Source organism: Arvicanthis niloticus, chromosome 17 (genome assembly GCF_011762505.2).
Source record: "Arvicanthis niloticus isolate mArvNil1 chromosome 17, mArvNil1.pat.X, whole genome shotgun sequence".
Classification (NCBI taxonomy): domain Eukaryota; kingdom Metazoa; phylum Chordata; class Mammalia; order Rodentia; family Muridae; genus Arvicanthis; species Arvicanthis niloticus.
The window spans coordinates 34018953-34033806 of record NC_047674.1 but is presented as its reverse complement, the minus strand read 5'-3'; the positions used below and the strand labels follow the sequence as shown (position 1 = coordinate 34033806).

The 14854-nt window shown below is 47.4% G+C and overlaps 1 protein-coding gene across 1 annotated transcript; it reads right to left on the bottom strand.

The window, feature by feature from the left end:
• Window positions 1-1997: 1997 nt before the first annotated feature.
• Bag2 (BAG cochaperone 2) lies at window positions 1998-13460 on the bottom strand. The gene is made up of 3 exons (XM_034521871.2): window positions 13199-13460; window positions 4345-4454; window positions 1998-3286 (listed from the first exon to the last, which is right to left on the bottom strand). Exons 1-3 carry the CDS (start codon window positions 13309-13311, stop codon window positions 2877-2879), a joined length of 633 nt encoding a protein of 210 aa, XP_034377762.1. The 5' UTR covers window positions 13312-13460; the 3' UTR covers window positions 1998-2876.
• Between the last annotated feature and the right edge of the window lie 1394 nt (window positions 13461-14854).

The window sequence follows — 14854 nt, the reverse complement described above, 5'->3', positions numbered from 1 at the left end:
AGTTCATTGTGTCAGACACCTCGCTCAGACACCCTCTCTCTTTCACACACCTCACAAACCAGCCTCACCTCCTTATGGATAGGCGGGCAAGATCTCAACCACTCGCCCTCTGCTGGCCAAAAGGTGCCTTGACTGTTCACACTGACATCTCTACAGAACATTCTGCTCTGTCCCTTTCTCATTTCCTTGTATGAGCAAACAAGTAAAGACCAGCTAAGTTTAAGCTCATTCATGTCCCTGTTATTACTGCCTCCACATCTGCAGCTGTTTCTATCTCATTTTGCAGGCTTGGGTATTTATTGCCCAGCTTTCAAAGTAGCATCGTATAGACGGGCTTGAGAAGTATCAGCATTTGTCAGAATTGAGCTTTTGAAAATAACCAGTCGTGACATTCAAACCCCTCTGTGCTTTCAGGTCATCAAATACTCTCTTGCTGTAATAGCAGTGGCTGGTAAATTCTTTGCTGTTTTTCCAGTTACAAAATGGAACTCAGGCTGGAGAGATGTTCATTGCTTAAGCACACTGGCTGCTCTTGCAGAGGACCCTGGTTCGACTCACTGAACCCACACAACTGTCTGTAACGTCAGTCCTGGGGGATCAGTGTGCTCCAAAGACACAGTAAAACACCCAGGCTCATAAAAGATAATAATGATAATGAAAAATGAAACTCCATAAGAGTTGACCACCTCTCACTACATAGCCCTGACTTAGCCTGGAACTCACTATGTAAACCAGGCTGACCTTGAACCCAGTATAGGTCTGCCTGTTTCTGCCTCCTTAGTGTTGAGATTAAAGGCCTGCACCATCATACACCCATGAGCGTATAAGTTCTAGGGTAAAGTCTAAACACTGTAATGAGGGTACAGACCAACCTTCATTCTGTACTTCATGTTCCTGTGCATAGACCCTGGAGCTGCCTCACACCCTCTACTCTCCTACCCACCCAGGGAGTCAGGCTTTCCCTGGAGCCCCTGCCCCAGCTGCAGCTGAGCAAGGGTTCCCCTCTTACTTCGCCACTCAAGGTCCCAAGAAGGCTGAGAACCACAGCACTTAATTTGTGATCCATCTTCCCCACTGTGGCCTAAGCTTCCCTGGGCTCCCATATGACAACCCTGGGGACACCGAAGCCTAAAGCCCACTCTGCCGACGGTTGATGAGTGTGCATAGGCTGCTCCCGGCATCTCTTGTAGGTCCTGCGAGCTCCCACACTACAGAGCTGTCCTTAACGGTAAAGGCAGAGAGCAGCTTCATAAGAGCAAGTGTAGGCGGGAGTCTTGGGAAGCAGAACTAATGGGGCCGAAGGGTGGCCTACAGTCACGTCCGGCGACTCACAACTGCATGTGACTCCAGCTACAGGATATCGAATGCCTTCGTCTGCTCTCTGTGGGTATGGGTGCACACCACATAGAGAGAGAGAGGGAGAGGGAGAGGGAGAGGGAGAGGGAGAGGGAGGGAATGAGAAATAATGATGCAGGGAATACAAAGGTCAAGGAGGTGGCCAGACTTTCTGATGGAAACTCTGATGGGTACGGGGTGAGCTGGGGAGCTGGGCATATCTTAGCAGGGTGCAAAGGAATCAGACACTGACGTTTGAGAACCTAAGGGAAATGTGTGTACTTTTTTAAAGATTAAGAAGCTGGTGAAGAACATGATGACAAGCATCAAGCCTGCTGGCCTCGGGTGGTAACAGCTTTCCATAGAGACAGCATTTCGGGACAGAAAGTTCAGCTCAGTAATGTCCGCATGGATAACAGTCCATGTAAGTCTTTGTCTTTGGTATGAAAAATGTCAACGTCCCCATAGAAATTGAGTTTGAAATAGTTCATTTCAATGTAGCGGGTCAAAGTAGCTGAGGGTTTGGTACGTCGGCAGCAGATTTACTTTTAATGAGAACTCAGAAGACAGCCATGCTGGCCAGCCTTCTTAGGAAACAAGGCACCCATTAAACAGAGGGCTTTGTTGTCTAACTGTAGAAAAATTATGCCCAATGCTAGAAGTTCAGCGAAATGGATTCTTTTAATTACTGAAGACAGTACAAATTGATATAACTTATAAAAGTTTAGAAATATGTTTCTGGGCCATGAAAATGTATATATCCTTTGGCCCGATGGAATTTTATACAAAGAAGACCAAGAACAGAATGAAGCTCAGCGGACAGAAGCATGTTCAAGTCACAGCAACAAAGTGAAACCACCCAACTGTCCACAGAGAAGTGGCTGCACACACGTGAGCTCAAGGCAGCACAGAAAGGCAGTCAGCCGTGGCCGTGGGGCGAGGCCCTGCAGCGCACAGGGTGGGGGGGGGGCGGAGCTTCACAGTGGTAAAATGAAGGCGGGCTCTTCACATTGTCATGCTTCCACACACACCTAAAATTACATGGTATGAGATGCATAGAGAAAACAGATGCCCAAAACATGGAGAACATGCAGAGTGAAGTTCTGATGTGTTTATCCTTCTAGGCGCACTGTGTGGTGTGAGTGCACTGCTCAAGGGGACTGGGTGCTCTGTTCACACTGTGATGTGAGTGCACTGCCCCAGGGTCTGGGTGCTCTGTCCTGAAGTCAAGGAAAGGGCAGTAGTATTTTTGCTGCCCCGCCCCTTTATCTCCCCCACACACTGCTTGTCCATCTTCAGAAGTTAAATATACAGTGCTAGAGTCCAGTTCAAGATGGGAACACTGTCCAAAACTTCCAAGTAGGTGACTGAAATATTCCTAGTATAAAGTGTTATTTGTGTGTCTGCTGACACTGGAAAACTTCCCCATCTGAAATAATTACCAGTATCAATTAAGTGGTTATGCCTAACATAAAGACGGAGCTATTTAAAATAGTAGTTTTCTTTTCTACATCTTTTGTAAGGGCCTGTGGATTTGAAGGCTAGTTAAATTTGCTGTCAGTGTTTTGCAGGCTTTTGGAACCAGCTCCTTTAGCATGCTCTAATAGTTTAATGGCCTTGTCAGAGTTGTCAATGTTCCTCAGCAGAGTCTCCAATCGCCTCTTGATTTTCTTCTGATCCTCCAGAGCACAACCGATGACTATTGATTGAAATTTCTGATCGACCGGCCCAGGTGGCACCTCTGATGAGCACGCACTGTAAAGTGACATCAGGTGGCTCTTGGCATTCCCCAGGTCATCCAGGAACTTACTGACTACCTCGTCTATTATCTTCGTGGCGTGCTTTAAGGATTCCTCCTGCTGGGGGTTTCGGATCGTTTCCACTGAGACCTCAACAGTGAGGGTCCGGCCCATCAGACGGTTGGCAGTCAGGTTTAGTTCCTCTCTTTCTCCTAAACAGGAAACATCAGTCAGTGTGAGGCAGAAACTTCCCGCCTCAGCAGTGCCAAGGCATGCACTTGTGCTATCTTTATTCTCTGCAAGCACATCTGTGAATGTTTCTAAAGGTAAGACATAAATACTACAGCGTATCAGCATAACTAAGGAAGTGTTGGATTACAGAGCAGAGAATTCCTTCCCCGGAAGTCTTCACACAGAAAGGGACAGCTATCATCCTGAGTCTGTATGTCCACACAAGCCAGAGGCATGGACAGCGTGGATGGAGTAAATTCAGAGCAAGCACAGTTTAGTTAGGATGGCTAGGGCTTATGGCGGGGGAGTAGGGGCACTAGGGGCTTGACGCTGCACACAGCATGTGGGCATGTGCATGTTTGTCAGAACACACTACCCACTGTCAGCCAAGAAGAAACAATGGCAGTACTGGACCAGTAGGCTCCCCAGCAAGTCCTGGCCTTCCCCCTGCAGACACACTCAGGCTGACCCCGGGTGTGATCTTTACCAGTGACTGGAAGCTGTGGTGGCCATGAACTCTTTTCCCGTTCCAGAACTCTCTAACTCGTTGATCTTTTACCACGCTGGTGAACAGACAGGCTAGGCAGGACCCATTGTGGATGGACAGCATTTTGGGTCTGGGAGTTGAGCTGCGTATTTCCACAGCTCATTAGCTCACTGTCTCCAGATGCCATCCTGCTCAGAGGACCATGACAATGCATTTGCTTGCCACGCCTCAGATCGCTCCATCAGTCTCTACTTTCACCTAGTCGCTCAGCTTTTACTGTACCTGCAGTCCAGGACCTTGTAAAAGGCTGTGTTCCTGAGGTGAGCTGCAAGGCCATACTACCTGCCCCACCCTGCTGGAGCTCACAGGCCTTCTCCCACCACCCCTGCCAGTGTGGGGAGCACAGTGAAACGAAGACCACCGACAGACAGACAGCGGCAGCTGCACCCCGGCTGCCGTTAATGCTGAACTGGGCTAGGCACACCGAACGACGGGCAAGCTTATCACAGACTCCCTAGGCTTGTAAGGCGGCCCTGTGGAAACGGCTCTCACCGTCGCTGATCTGCCTCATGTCCTGGCTGTTCTGGATGCTGTGGATCATCTCCAGAAGGATTTCTTTCTCTTGTTCGACAGCAGTAGCCGCGTCTCTCAGAGCTTCAACCCTGTGTGAATTGGCAAAAACAAGACGGTCGTTATAGGGACAGTGTCCTCCCTGTTCATTTTCCTCAGCTGCTGTCTACATCAGCTCAAGTATAAAGGACAGCAAGAGCACTTTTTAAAACTGTATTACTCAGGTGCCAGGTGAGATGACACACGCCGAGGAAGATGAACCTCTGAATGTGGGGCCAGCCTGGTCTACAGAGAGAATTCCAGGGCGGCCAGGGCTACACAGAGAAACATTGTCTCAGAAAGAAAAAACTAAAATGGTATTACTTAAAAAAAAAAAAATTCTTCCCTGGATGTTAATTGTTTTGTCAAAGGCAGGCCTAGAACTTGCAGCAATCCTCCTGCCTCAGTGGTTGGGCAGCAGACATGAACTATTCTCTCTGGCTCCTGTTCGCTCAGCTGTTTCCTGTTGAGGGCAATGTTAGAGTCCATTTTCATTTATGTGGACTTGTTCTTTAAAAATCTGTATTTGTTCTTTTGCGTTTTGAATTTGTATCTGCCTCTCTCTCTGTCTCCTTCTTGATCTCTCTCCCAACTTACTCTTCAGAACCACCTGGTTCCTGGGTATCGTTGCTGCGTTCTGTGTCACGTGTAGACCGTCTGATTCTCTTCACTCTGACCCCTCAGAGACAGCCACTGACGCTTACTTCAATGCTTGAGCTGGAGTCTGTATGCTCACACGTTGACTCCTTACTGGTCAGACATGATAAGCCATAATCAACTGCCCTGTGAGCTTTGTTCAGGATGGTCCTCACCAAAGAGATACTGCCCCTGCCCCCGAGATAAACTCATAATAACTGTATTACTCAGGGTGGCCCTGTGCTCTGTTTCAGCCTCAAGCCCCTGGGATATCCTGCGTATGTTAGCCTACCCAGTTAAGGGAGCCTCAGTTTACTTAATTACAGATTTGTTATTATGTGACTGAGTGCTTTAGCTACATGCATGTAAGTGCATTGTATGCGTGCCTGCAGAGGGCAGACGAGGGCTGTGAGTCCCCTGGAACTGGGGTTATGGATGGTTATGATGGATGCTGGGAACCAAACCAGACCCTCTACAATGGCAGCCAGTGCTCTTTAACCACTGAGTCATCTCTCAAATCTTGTTGTTGCTGCTGCTGTTGTTACTACTATTATTTTGCAACAGGATTTCCCAGCATAATGCAGGCTGGCCTTCCTGCCCCTGGTTCCTGAAGAGAGGGAGTTTCCAGCCTGCTGTGGCTTTGTGTGGAGTTTATACCTTTGAAGTTTTAGTTGCTTTCCTCATATTCTGGTCATAGTATTTTCCCATATTCTGTAATACTTTGACCTTCCTAGTATTTGTTAATTCCACCAAAATAGATTCCGGCATTCTATCAAATCCTGTGCCACCTATATATACAAAGTGCACTTTAACCCCTCCAGTCAGTACACTGGCTATCTCACACCCCACCTGCTTTACAGCATCATGGGCTTTGTCCCATGCAATAATTGGTAGCACAACCTCCCCCCAAAATCTTCTGTAAAGATAACATAGATATTTACTCCTCCATATAAACTGTACAAAGTTTGTACAGATAAAAAGTTTCTTTTTTAAAAGTTAAAAAGTTTCTTTTTTAAAAGTTAAAAAGTTTCTTTTTTAAAAATGGGGAGAAATTTGACATCCTTTATGGCAATGTAATTTAATTTACATCTTGTTTTCTTCAGTTTTTTTTTTTTTTTTAAGATTTATTTATTTATTTATATGAGTACACTGTGGCTGTCTTCAGACACACCAGAAAAGGGCTTCAGATCCCATTACAGATGGTTGTGAGCCACCATGTGGTTGGTGGGAATTGAACTCAGGACCTCTGGAAGAGCAGTCACTGTTCTTAACCACTGAGCCATCTCTCCAACCCTCTTTTTCTTCAGTTTTATATATTATTTATTAGCTTTTAAATATCCTTTACAGAAGCCTTATGGATTTCTGAGTGCTCTAGAGACCTGGTGGATAGTGTTGCAGAAAATTTTAATTACATTTCTGGTCTGGTCAATTATTACTGCTTGAGACGTGCTGTTTTTGCAGGCTCAGCTTACAGCTGGCAGTACCGATGGCATTAAATACTAACAGTTGTCCTGTCATGACTACCATTTCTTAGACGATCATACCATCTTTAAATTAAAAAAAAAAAAATACAACCTTTATGTCTTTAATACAATTGTTGTCTCTTTATAGCATTGACTGATGTCTTCTGGTTCTATACTAGACAGCTGCAGGGATGGGGGTTTTGCCTTTTCTCAAATTTAAAGGGAAAGCCTCTTAAAGATTTTGGTGTAAAACCCGAATCATGCCATAAAACACTTTATTCATTACTGCACATGCACACGCGCGCGCGCGCGCGCACACACACACACACACACACACACACACTGCATGCAGAGAACAAACCTAGGGTGTTTGAATCATGAAAAGCAAAAGAAAAGCATCTCACCTATTTGTGTTTCCAGGTCACTTTTCTTACAGGTTACAGTGACCACATTTCCAGCTTTTGTAGAGAAATAGTGACAGATGACCTCAGAGCATGAGGCCACCACAGGCAGGCATTCTAACTCAGACCACTGGCCATGGAGGGAACTGGTCCTTCAACCCCAGGACCTCCCATTCTCATCCCCATCGAACACACCTGTCAACCCCCAAAATAGCATGCAGCTATTAGGTGTGACACTGTGACACTCTAAGAACCAGTCTCTAAGAACCAGTAAAAGTAACTGTATGGGCAAATCTGGCCACAACATAAGGCAGGGCAAGAGCTTCCCCCAGCCCCCTGGATTACAGCACTGTCCTCTAGCAGATACATGAGCCCAGTAGGTACAAAGGAGGCCCAGCTGGCACGAGTGAGAGATGTCTATAATTAGAAACTCTAATTATGACTCCCGTGTTTAGAGAGATGATGCACAGATGCTCACAGACCAGATTCCATTCTAACACTCGAGCTCATATTAAATGTGAGATGACTGTGGGATGAGGGCTGTTCTAAAAAGGGCTCGTTTACAGTAATCGGTTAAGGCAGTGAGTCTGTGGAGCTAACACAACAGATGAAAAGGGACACATCCTTAGGGGGGAAACACCTTTCATCTGTGTATAAAAAGGCTATTTTGAGCAAGGGGAAAGAGCTTTGCCATACAGAATGCACTTCAGTTTGTAAAACCTTGAGTATGATGTCCAGCAAGTGGGGGGGGGGAGGGAGAGGAGAGAGAGAGAGAGAGCGAGCAACGGGGGCGGGCGGGGGGCATGAGAAAGAGTTCTTTATACATAATACAAGTTGCCAGTGCGATGCACATATCTAGTTACCATGGGCCTTTCATTTGCTGTTCTTACAGTATTCTTCCTTATAGTTAGCATCTTTTAGAAAACCCTTTCCCCTGGGCAGGAACTGTTCACAGCTTCCCCCTTCCTTTCGGTTAAGGAGATTAATACCTCCTTTGGAGCTTGTGTTAGTCACGGCTTCTATCGCTGTGATAGTCACCATCACCAAAAGCAACCTGGGGAGGAAAGGGTTTATTTTCCAGACTCTTCCATATCACAATTCATCGCACCAGGAAGTTCCGGTGTTCAGACAGGGCAGGGACCTGGAGGCAGGAGCTGATGCAGAGGCCACAGGGAATGCTGCTTCCTTCCTTGCTCACTCACAGCTTGCTCAGCCTGACCCAGGACTCCCAGCCTAAGCAAGGCACCACCCACAATGCACTGCTTTCTTATACACAAATCACTCATTAAAAAAAAGAAAAAGACCTAATGCAGTTGGTCTAAACCTGTGGGTCACAGCCCCTCTGGGATCAAACAACCCTTTCACAGGGGTCCTCTAAAACTATTGGAAAACACAGATTTACATTACAACTCATAACAGTATCATGAGAAACTGTATGAAAGGGTTCCAGCATTAGGAAGGTGGAGATCTTGCCTACAGCTTGATGGTTTTTTTTTTTTTTAAGATTTATTTATTTTATGTATATGAGTATTCTATACACGTGTATACCCAAATGCCAGAAGAGAGCATCTGACCCCATTACAGATGGCTGTGAGCCACCACATTGTTGCTGGGAATTGAACTCAGGACCTACGGAAGAGCAGCCAGTGCTCTTAACCTCTGAGCCATCTCTCCAGCTCCTACAGCTTCATCTTTTTTTTTTTTTTTTTTTTTTGGTTTTTCGAGACAGGGTTTCTCCATATAGCCCTGGCTGTCCTGGAACTCACTCTGCAGACCAGGCTGGCCTGGAACTCAGAAATCCGCCTGCCTCTGCCTCCCAAGTGCTGGGATTAAAGGCGTGCACCACCACTGCTCAGCTTCCTACAGCTTCATCTTAATAGAGGTATTTTCACAATCCAGAGTCCCTTTTCCCACATGGCTGTAAGTTGTGTCATTTTCTTTAAAACTAGCCAGGACAACACTGTTTTGTTACACACACACACACACACACACCACCTACCTCTTCTTTTTTGAGACAGGACCTCCTCCTGTATCTCATGCTAGCTTGGAACACACTTGAATTTTTCTGCTCCCTCTGCTTCTACCTCCTGAGTGCCGGCGTTACAACCATACCCCGTGCCTGGTTTGTCAGTCCTGGTGATGGAACCTAAGGCTTCATGCATACTAAGCCAGCATTCTTCATTGTCTGGCTTGTTTAAGACCATTTGCACTGTTTATCAACTAGTGCTATATGTAAAACTCGATTCACAAAATGTTACCTATGTAGCTTTCCCATTGGTTTGCGATTAGTGACTGAGCCTTAAATACTGCCTGCCTCTCTATCATTTCTCCAGTAATTGGGATAGACATATATAAACACAATCTTAATAAACTCAGGGGATGACTCTTCTCTTGTTGGCAGTTCTGAGCGGACTGGGATCCAAGGAACAGCTACATGTTACCTGTTCAAACAGGGAAAGAACACACCCTCACAACGCAGCTGACTGGGTGGAGCTTCTAGACAATTTCACATCACCCTAAGCAGGCCTTGGAAGAATTTTCATAAGCATAAAACTGGAGCATCCTCACCTGGCTCCCAGCCTGCAGGTGTCTCATGAGCCTGCCGTGGCAGTGGAAGTATAAAATATCAGGTGCCGGCAGTTGTCCCTAACCGGCAGCTCACAAGACTGCAAACCACCCACCAGTTGTGTGAGAAGCTACTGCTGACTTTTCGGAAATTCCCACCCCCACCCCCCCACCCCCCACCCCCCCACCAATGATAAGGAGATCTAGGCTGCGGCCAAACAAATGAAGCAAAGCAGGCCTGGAGTTTAGCACAGTGACTGACCGAACTGACTGAGAAATTCAGCATGAGTCAACCGACACAGATGATGTCAGCATGCGCTGGTTTCACGGTTGGTCATCCTGTACTTACTGTCATGAACACAGGCTCATTTGGCAATGACAAAATCACATGCTTTCATAAACAGGGAGGCAGCAGCCACTCATCTCCAAGGATTTATGTGAAGGAAACTTTTTCTTTCTTTCTTTTTTTTTTTTTTTTTTTGGTTTTTCAAGACAGGGTTTCTCTGTATAGCCCTGGCTGTCCTGGAACTCACTCTGTAGACCAGGCTAGCCTCGAACTCAGAAATCCGCCTGCCTCTGCCTCCCAAGTGCTGGGATTAAAGGCGTGCGCCACCACCGCCCGGCAAGGAAACTTTTTCTTAAACTCATTCTTAAACTCATGGACCAGGCTCCATGTGAGACCCAGGACATCTCCATACTGTCCGGAATTGGTTTTCCCAGTCACCAAAATGCTGTGTTTCACTCACCCTCATTGTGAACAAACCAGTGACCAGTAAGGCAAGGCACCTAGTCCCTCAGTCCGTCGCACCCCCCCCCCCCCCACCATCCCCATACAGCGTCTCCTCTGTCCCAGACGGACCCAGAACTCACTATGTAACCCAGGATGACCAAATCCTCGTGACTCTAGGATTTGGGCTATAGGCATGCACCACCATGCTGGTTTTCTGAAGCCAGAGATCAAACTTAGGGTGATGAACATGCTAGACAAACATCCTTCCAACCAAGTCCCATCACAGCCCAGCGTTCCCATTGCTAAAAGATAACGCCCTCCTCTCCCAGGGGTTTTGTAAGATTCAAAATTACAGTGTACACGAAAAGTGTTCTTTCTAAATTACAGACTGTTACTCCAAATTAAATATGGTGTCAACTTGCTTTGTGGGTTCTGGAACACTGGCACATCCTAAGAGGAACCTTAAACAGTAAGAAACTTAAGTATGTGTGTGTGGGGGGGTGGGGGAGCTGGTTTCCCTGGCCCCTGCTGGCAGTCATTTCCTCGCTGAGTGAACTGGAAAGGAGCAGCTAGTTCACTGTGGGATGGATCGGATTTGGGAGATGTGTAAGCAGCCAATCTCCCAGTCCTGCCAATCATTTGTACCTCCTGGGCCAGTGTCCAAACCCCAGCCCTTGAACTGCTCCCTTATGACCCACAGCTTCTAGAAGCTACTCAATTAACTGGCATGGTCTAGGTCTTCAGTGTTTACGGAATCAAATGCTAAATTGATTTTCTTCTCTTTTGGCAAAATCATACTCATTCATATGTCAGCTGGACGGTTTGAAAAGTGATATTCAAGACCAGGACACATGGTGCTGATGTAAGCAGCCAGTCTTGCCATGTTCGTATGTGAAGCCCGCTGCACTGGACTGAGACACATTGTGAATATCTGAGCTTCGGTTTCTCATAATACAGATAGTGGTAACTTCCACAGAGACCCGAGGCCTAGCCTACAGACTGAGGCTAATGTGGATTATTTAGAACCACTAAAAAGGAAGGCACTTAGCCTCGACAAGCACAGAATCCCCATAGGACTAGTCGTGAAAATCAGTAAAGGACAGGGTTACCTTTTTAGAGAAAACACCGTAGGAGAAAAGATGTAGTAAAAAAAAAGATTTTTTTTTAATGTAAGATGATGTAGCTAATATTATAAGCCATAGAAACAAATGACATCCTTTACCAGTTTGTAAAACAGGGCTAAACATTTCAAAGCATTTTAGACGCCCCAGTGGTCAGTTCATCCTGAAGGAAGTAAAGCCTTTGGTGTGGTTTCAGTTTCAAGAGGATACAGTGGGATTTTTTTTTTTTTTTTTTTTTTTTTGCTGTTCCATTCAACTGAATGGAAGATGCCCACTGGCTACAAACCAATGATTTACAGTACCCTGTCCACTGTTTTCCTCAGACACTTACACAATGAGAGGTAAGGGAAGTCACAGGAGTGTCATCTTTTCTGTACCCATATTTTAAAAAGCCTAATTTTGAATAGTGTCCTGCTCTGCCACAATGTCCAGGTGGCTTCTAAAAGGAGGCCCCAAACCTTAAGAGGCAGCACCTCTCTCTCTTTCTTTGCACCTTCTGACGTAATTACTTCTAAGTGTGCATTACATTTTTAAGGGAGAAAGAAGACTTAACAGAAATTCGCAGTTACTGGTAAAGGCCTTGAACCATTAAACACAGTAAGAAACCCCCTTCAGCACAACTGTTAATCTGTTAATAAGTAACATAATTTAATCGCTTATGTGCCCTAATCAGGAGTCCTTTGACAGTAAGCAGACCTTAGAATGGGACACTGTGCAAATCCCAGACTTTCAAGCGGCCCCCAGGAGAAGAGGGAGGACTCAGCACGTGGGCAGGATCAACTCCAGTTTCAGAACAATGACTCAGCTTGAAGAAGAGTAACAACTTCCTGAAGCCTTTCAAGGGAAAGGTAGAGCATACGTGGTCAAAGGTCAGAGCCTACCTCACAGACAGAAACATTGCCCTCTCTTCAGAGGGGCTTTAAAGCTGAGGCCCCTTTCTCAGCGCAGGTCCCTTTGTCTCCCTCCGGGATGGGAGACATAGGGTTGAGACTTCTCTGTGGCTACTCCGGAGGCTGTCAAAGTTTTTACACCTTCTGGCTCTAATAGTAATAGTAATAGTAATAGTAATAGTAACGAACGCCTCACTTGTAACAAACACTGCACTTCCCTGTGTCTGGTGGATGCACGGAGGCAGATGAAGACACACAAGACTCTTAAGACTTTGGCTCATATTCTTCTGCTTACGCAGAACCTGGAGAAAACTCGAGAACAGAGTGTGTCAGGGCGTCTTGATAAGATTTCCATGGAACAACACCTGCACACAATCAAAACTTGCACAACTTTGGAGACGTTAACGTTTCCACCAGACACATAAGGGCTCCACCAGATACATAAGCCCACGAAGTGTTCACAGCATTTGCTAGTAGTCGGCATGATTTAGAAATTTTACTACAAGGCTGTCCCCGTGACAGAATCTTAGGGAGAGTGTGACTCCTGCCTTTGGTGTTTTCAAGCCTGCGACTGGCACTTCCAAGGTGTTCTAAACGCACAACAAACAGGGACAGACTGCAGAGGGGACTGCACGTGCTCAGGAGAATGAAAGATGGTATCCAACTTGGGTACCTCGCGCGGCCCCTCATGAGTCTGATTCTCGCTGGTCCCCAGGATGGACAGTCCTGGATTTTTGTTTTCTCCTTACTCTCGTCTGACTATGAAGTGATCTGGGGCAAAAAACAACTTACTACAGTGTGTGGTGAAGGGGGGGGGACCACACCAACCTGCTGCCTCTCTCCTGGAAACAGGAAAGTTAAAGGCAGAGGAGGACAGAGCAGAAGGTCCTGGAAGTTCTGCAAGCCGCCCCCGCTCGCAGGTCCTCCGGGCCGGGGGAGGGGAGCCCACCCAGAGCGCGCCCCCGGCCGCGCGCGCCCCCGCCGCCCTCACCTGAGCTCCAGCTGGTCCAGGCTCTCCAGCAGGCGGCTGGAGCGGTCGGCCATGGACGATGAGCGGCAGAAGCGGCCCTCGTGGGCCTTGGCGCTGATCTTCGCCTGGGCCATGAGCTCCGGGGGTCCTTCGGCGTCCGCGGGCAGCAGTGGCGCGGGCCGCACGTCGCCGTCACCGCGGGCGCCGCTGACGCGGACGGCACCGCCCCCACCTCCCCACCCCCGAGGCCGCGCGGCCAAACAAGGGCAGGCGCGAGCGCGGGCGCCCGCACGCCAGGGTGGGGAACCCTGTCCCGGCGCACCGAGGGCCTCCGCCGGTCCTCCCAGCACCCACGAGTCACTGCAAGGATGCAGTGGGTGCAGCCCGTGACGTGCGAAGAGCAGGAGACAAATCCAGTACGCCCTGAGGGCAATCTTTACTAGTCCGACCTGTCCGGTGACCAGGCGGCTCCCGGAGAGGACAGGGAAAGCCTGGACCACGAGCTCCAAATAAGGAGAAGCCAAGTGCATCTGTGTTGTCCCGCCTTTCCAATGAAAGGGTTATTACCTTCGCACATAACTTGTTTAAATCCTCTGCGGATGATATTCAGAAAGCTCATATGTCAGAAGCTGTAGAGGTCAGTAGGGCTGAAATGCAAAGCCGCATCTACCTAAAGTTCTGTTTTGTCTTCTCTATGCACAGGGTACAGAAAATGGGAAACAAAGTTCATTTATATCCTTTACCCAGAACTCAAAGCCATTAGATACTGAACAGAGACAAGCCCCTTAAGTAAGGCTGGCTTCTAGTCCCGCCCCCCAACCCCCCCCCCCCGCCCCAACTCATCTTAATACCAACGAACAGTGGATTATCTTGGCTTCATTCAACACTGTCATCTGACGACACAACCGTGAAATCTGAACATTTTGTAGACTTGAAAGTCTGAGCTTGGGCAGGTCGCAGGTCTAATGCTACTCTGGAGGCTGAGACAGGGTTGTGTAACTTGGGCCTGCGTGAATTCAAGACTAGTCTGGGTAGCTTCCGCAAGCGCCGGTGTCAAAAGGAAAAATAAAAGGGGCTGCAGACATAGCTCTGTGGTATAGCATTTGCCTCTGTGGTTTGAATGAGATGCCCCCTCTGGCACTTGAACACTTGGGTCCTACGTCACTGGGGAGGATCAAGTGTGTCGTGCTGAAAGAAGTGTATCACTGTGGGCAAGTTTGAAAAGACTCAAGCTATTCCCAGTGGAACATTCTGCCGCCATCATTGACTCGGACTCTGTATGGTTTCTTTTACAAGTTGCCTTGGTCATGGTGTTTTATCACAGCAGTAGGAAAGTAAAATAGCAGGTATGTTTCACAAGTTGAGCATCCACAGAAGGCATTTCCACACTAAACTGCTATGGGTATGTTCCTGTCTAAAGACGTGTGTATGCACTTTTCCTTATATAAGTTACAACCTTAACCTCAGCATGATTTGGAATGGGCATGCTCTTTCATGTATATGGGATCCCTGAAAAGCAAGATCCCTCAGTGCTTCCTGAGTTTCTGAAGAGCTTTGCTTTGGTAATAGCTCCGAGCTCTTCCTGCTTGGTGCAGGTTGCAAATCTTTCTTTTACATCCCTGCTGTGCCTACCTTGACTTCACAAGCAGGAAGCCAGGTAATTCTCAGGCACCGAGC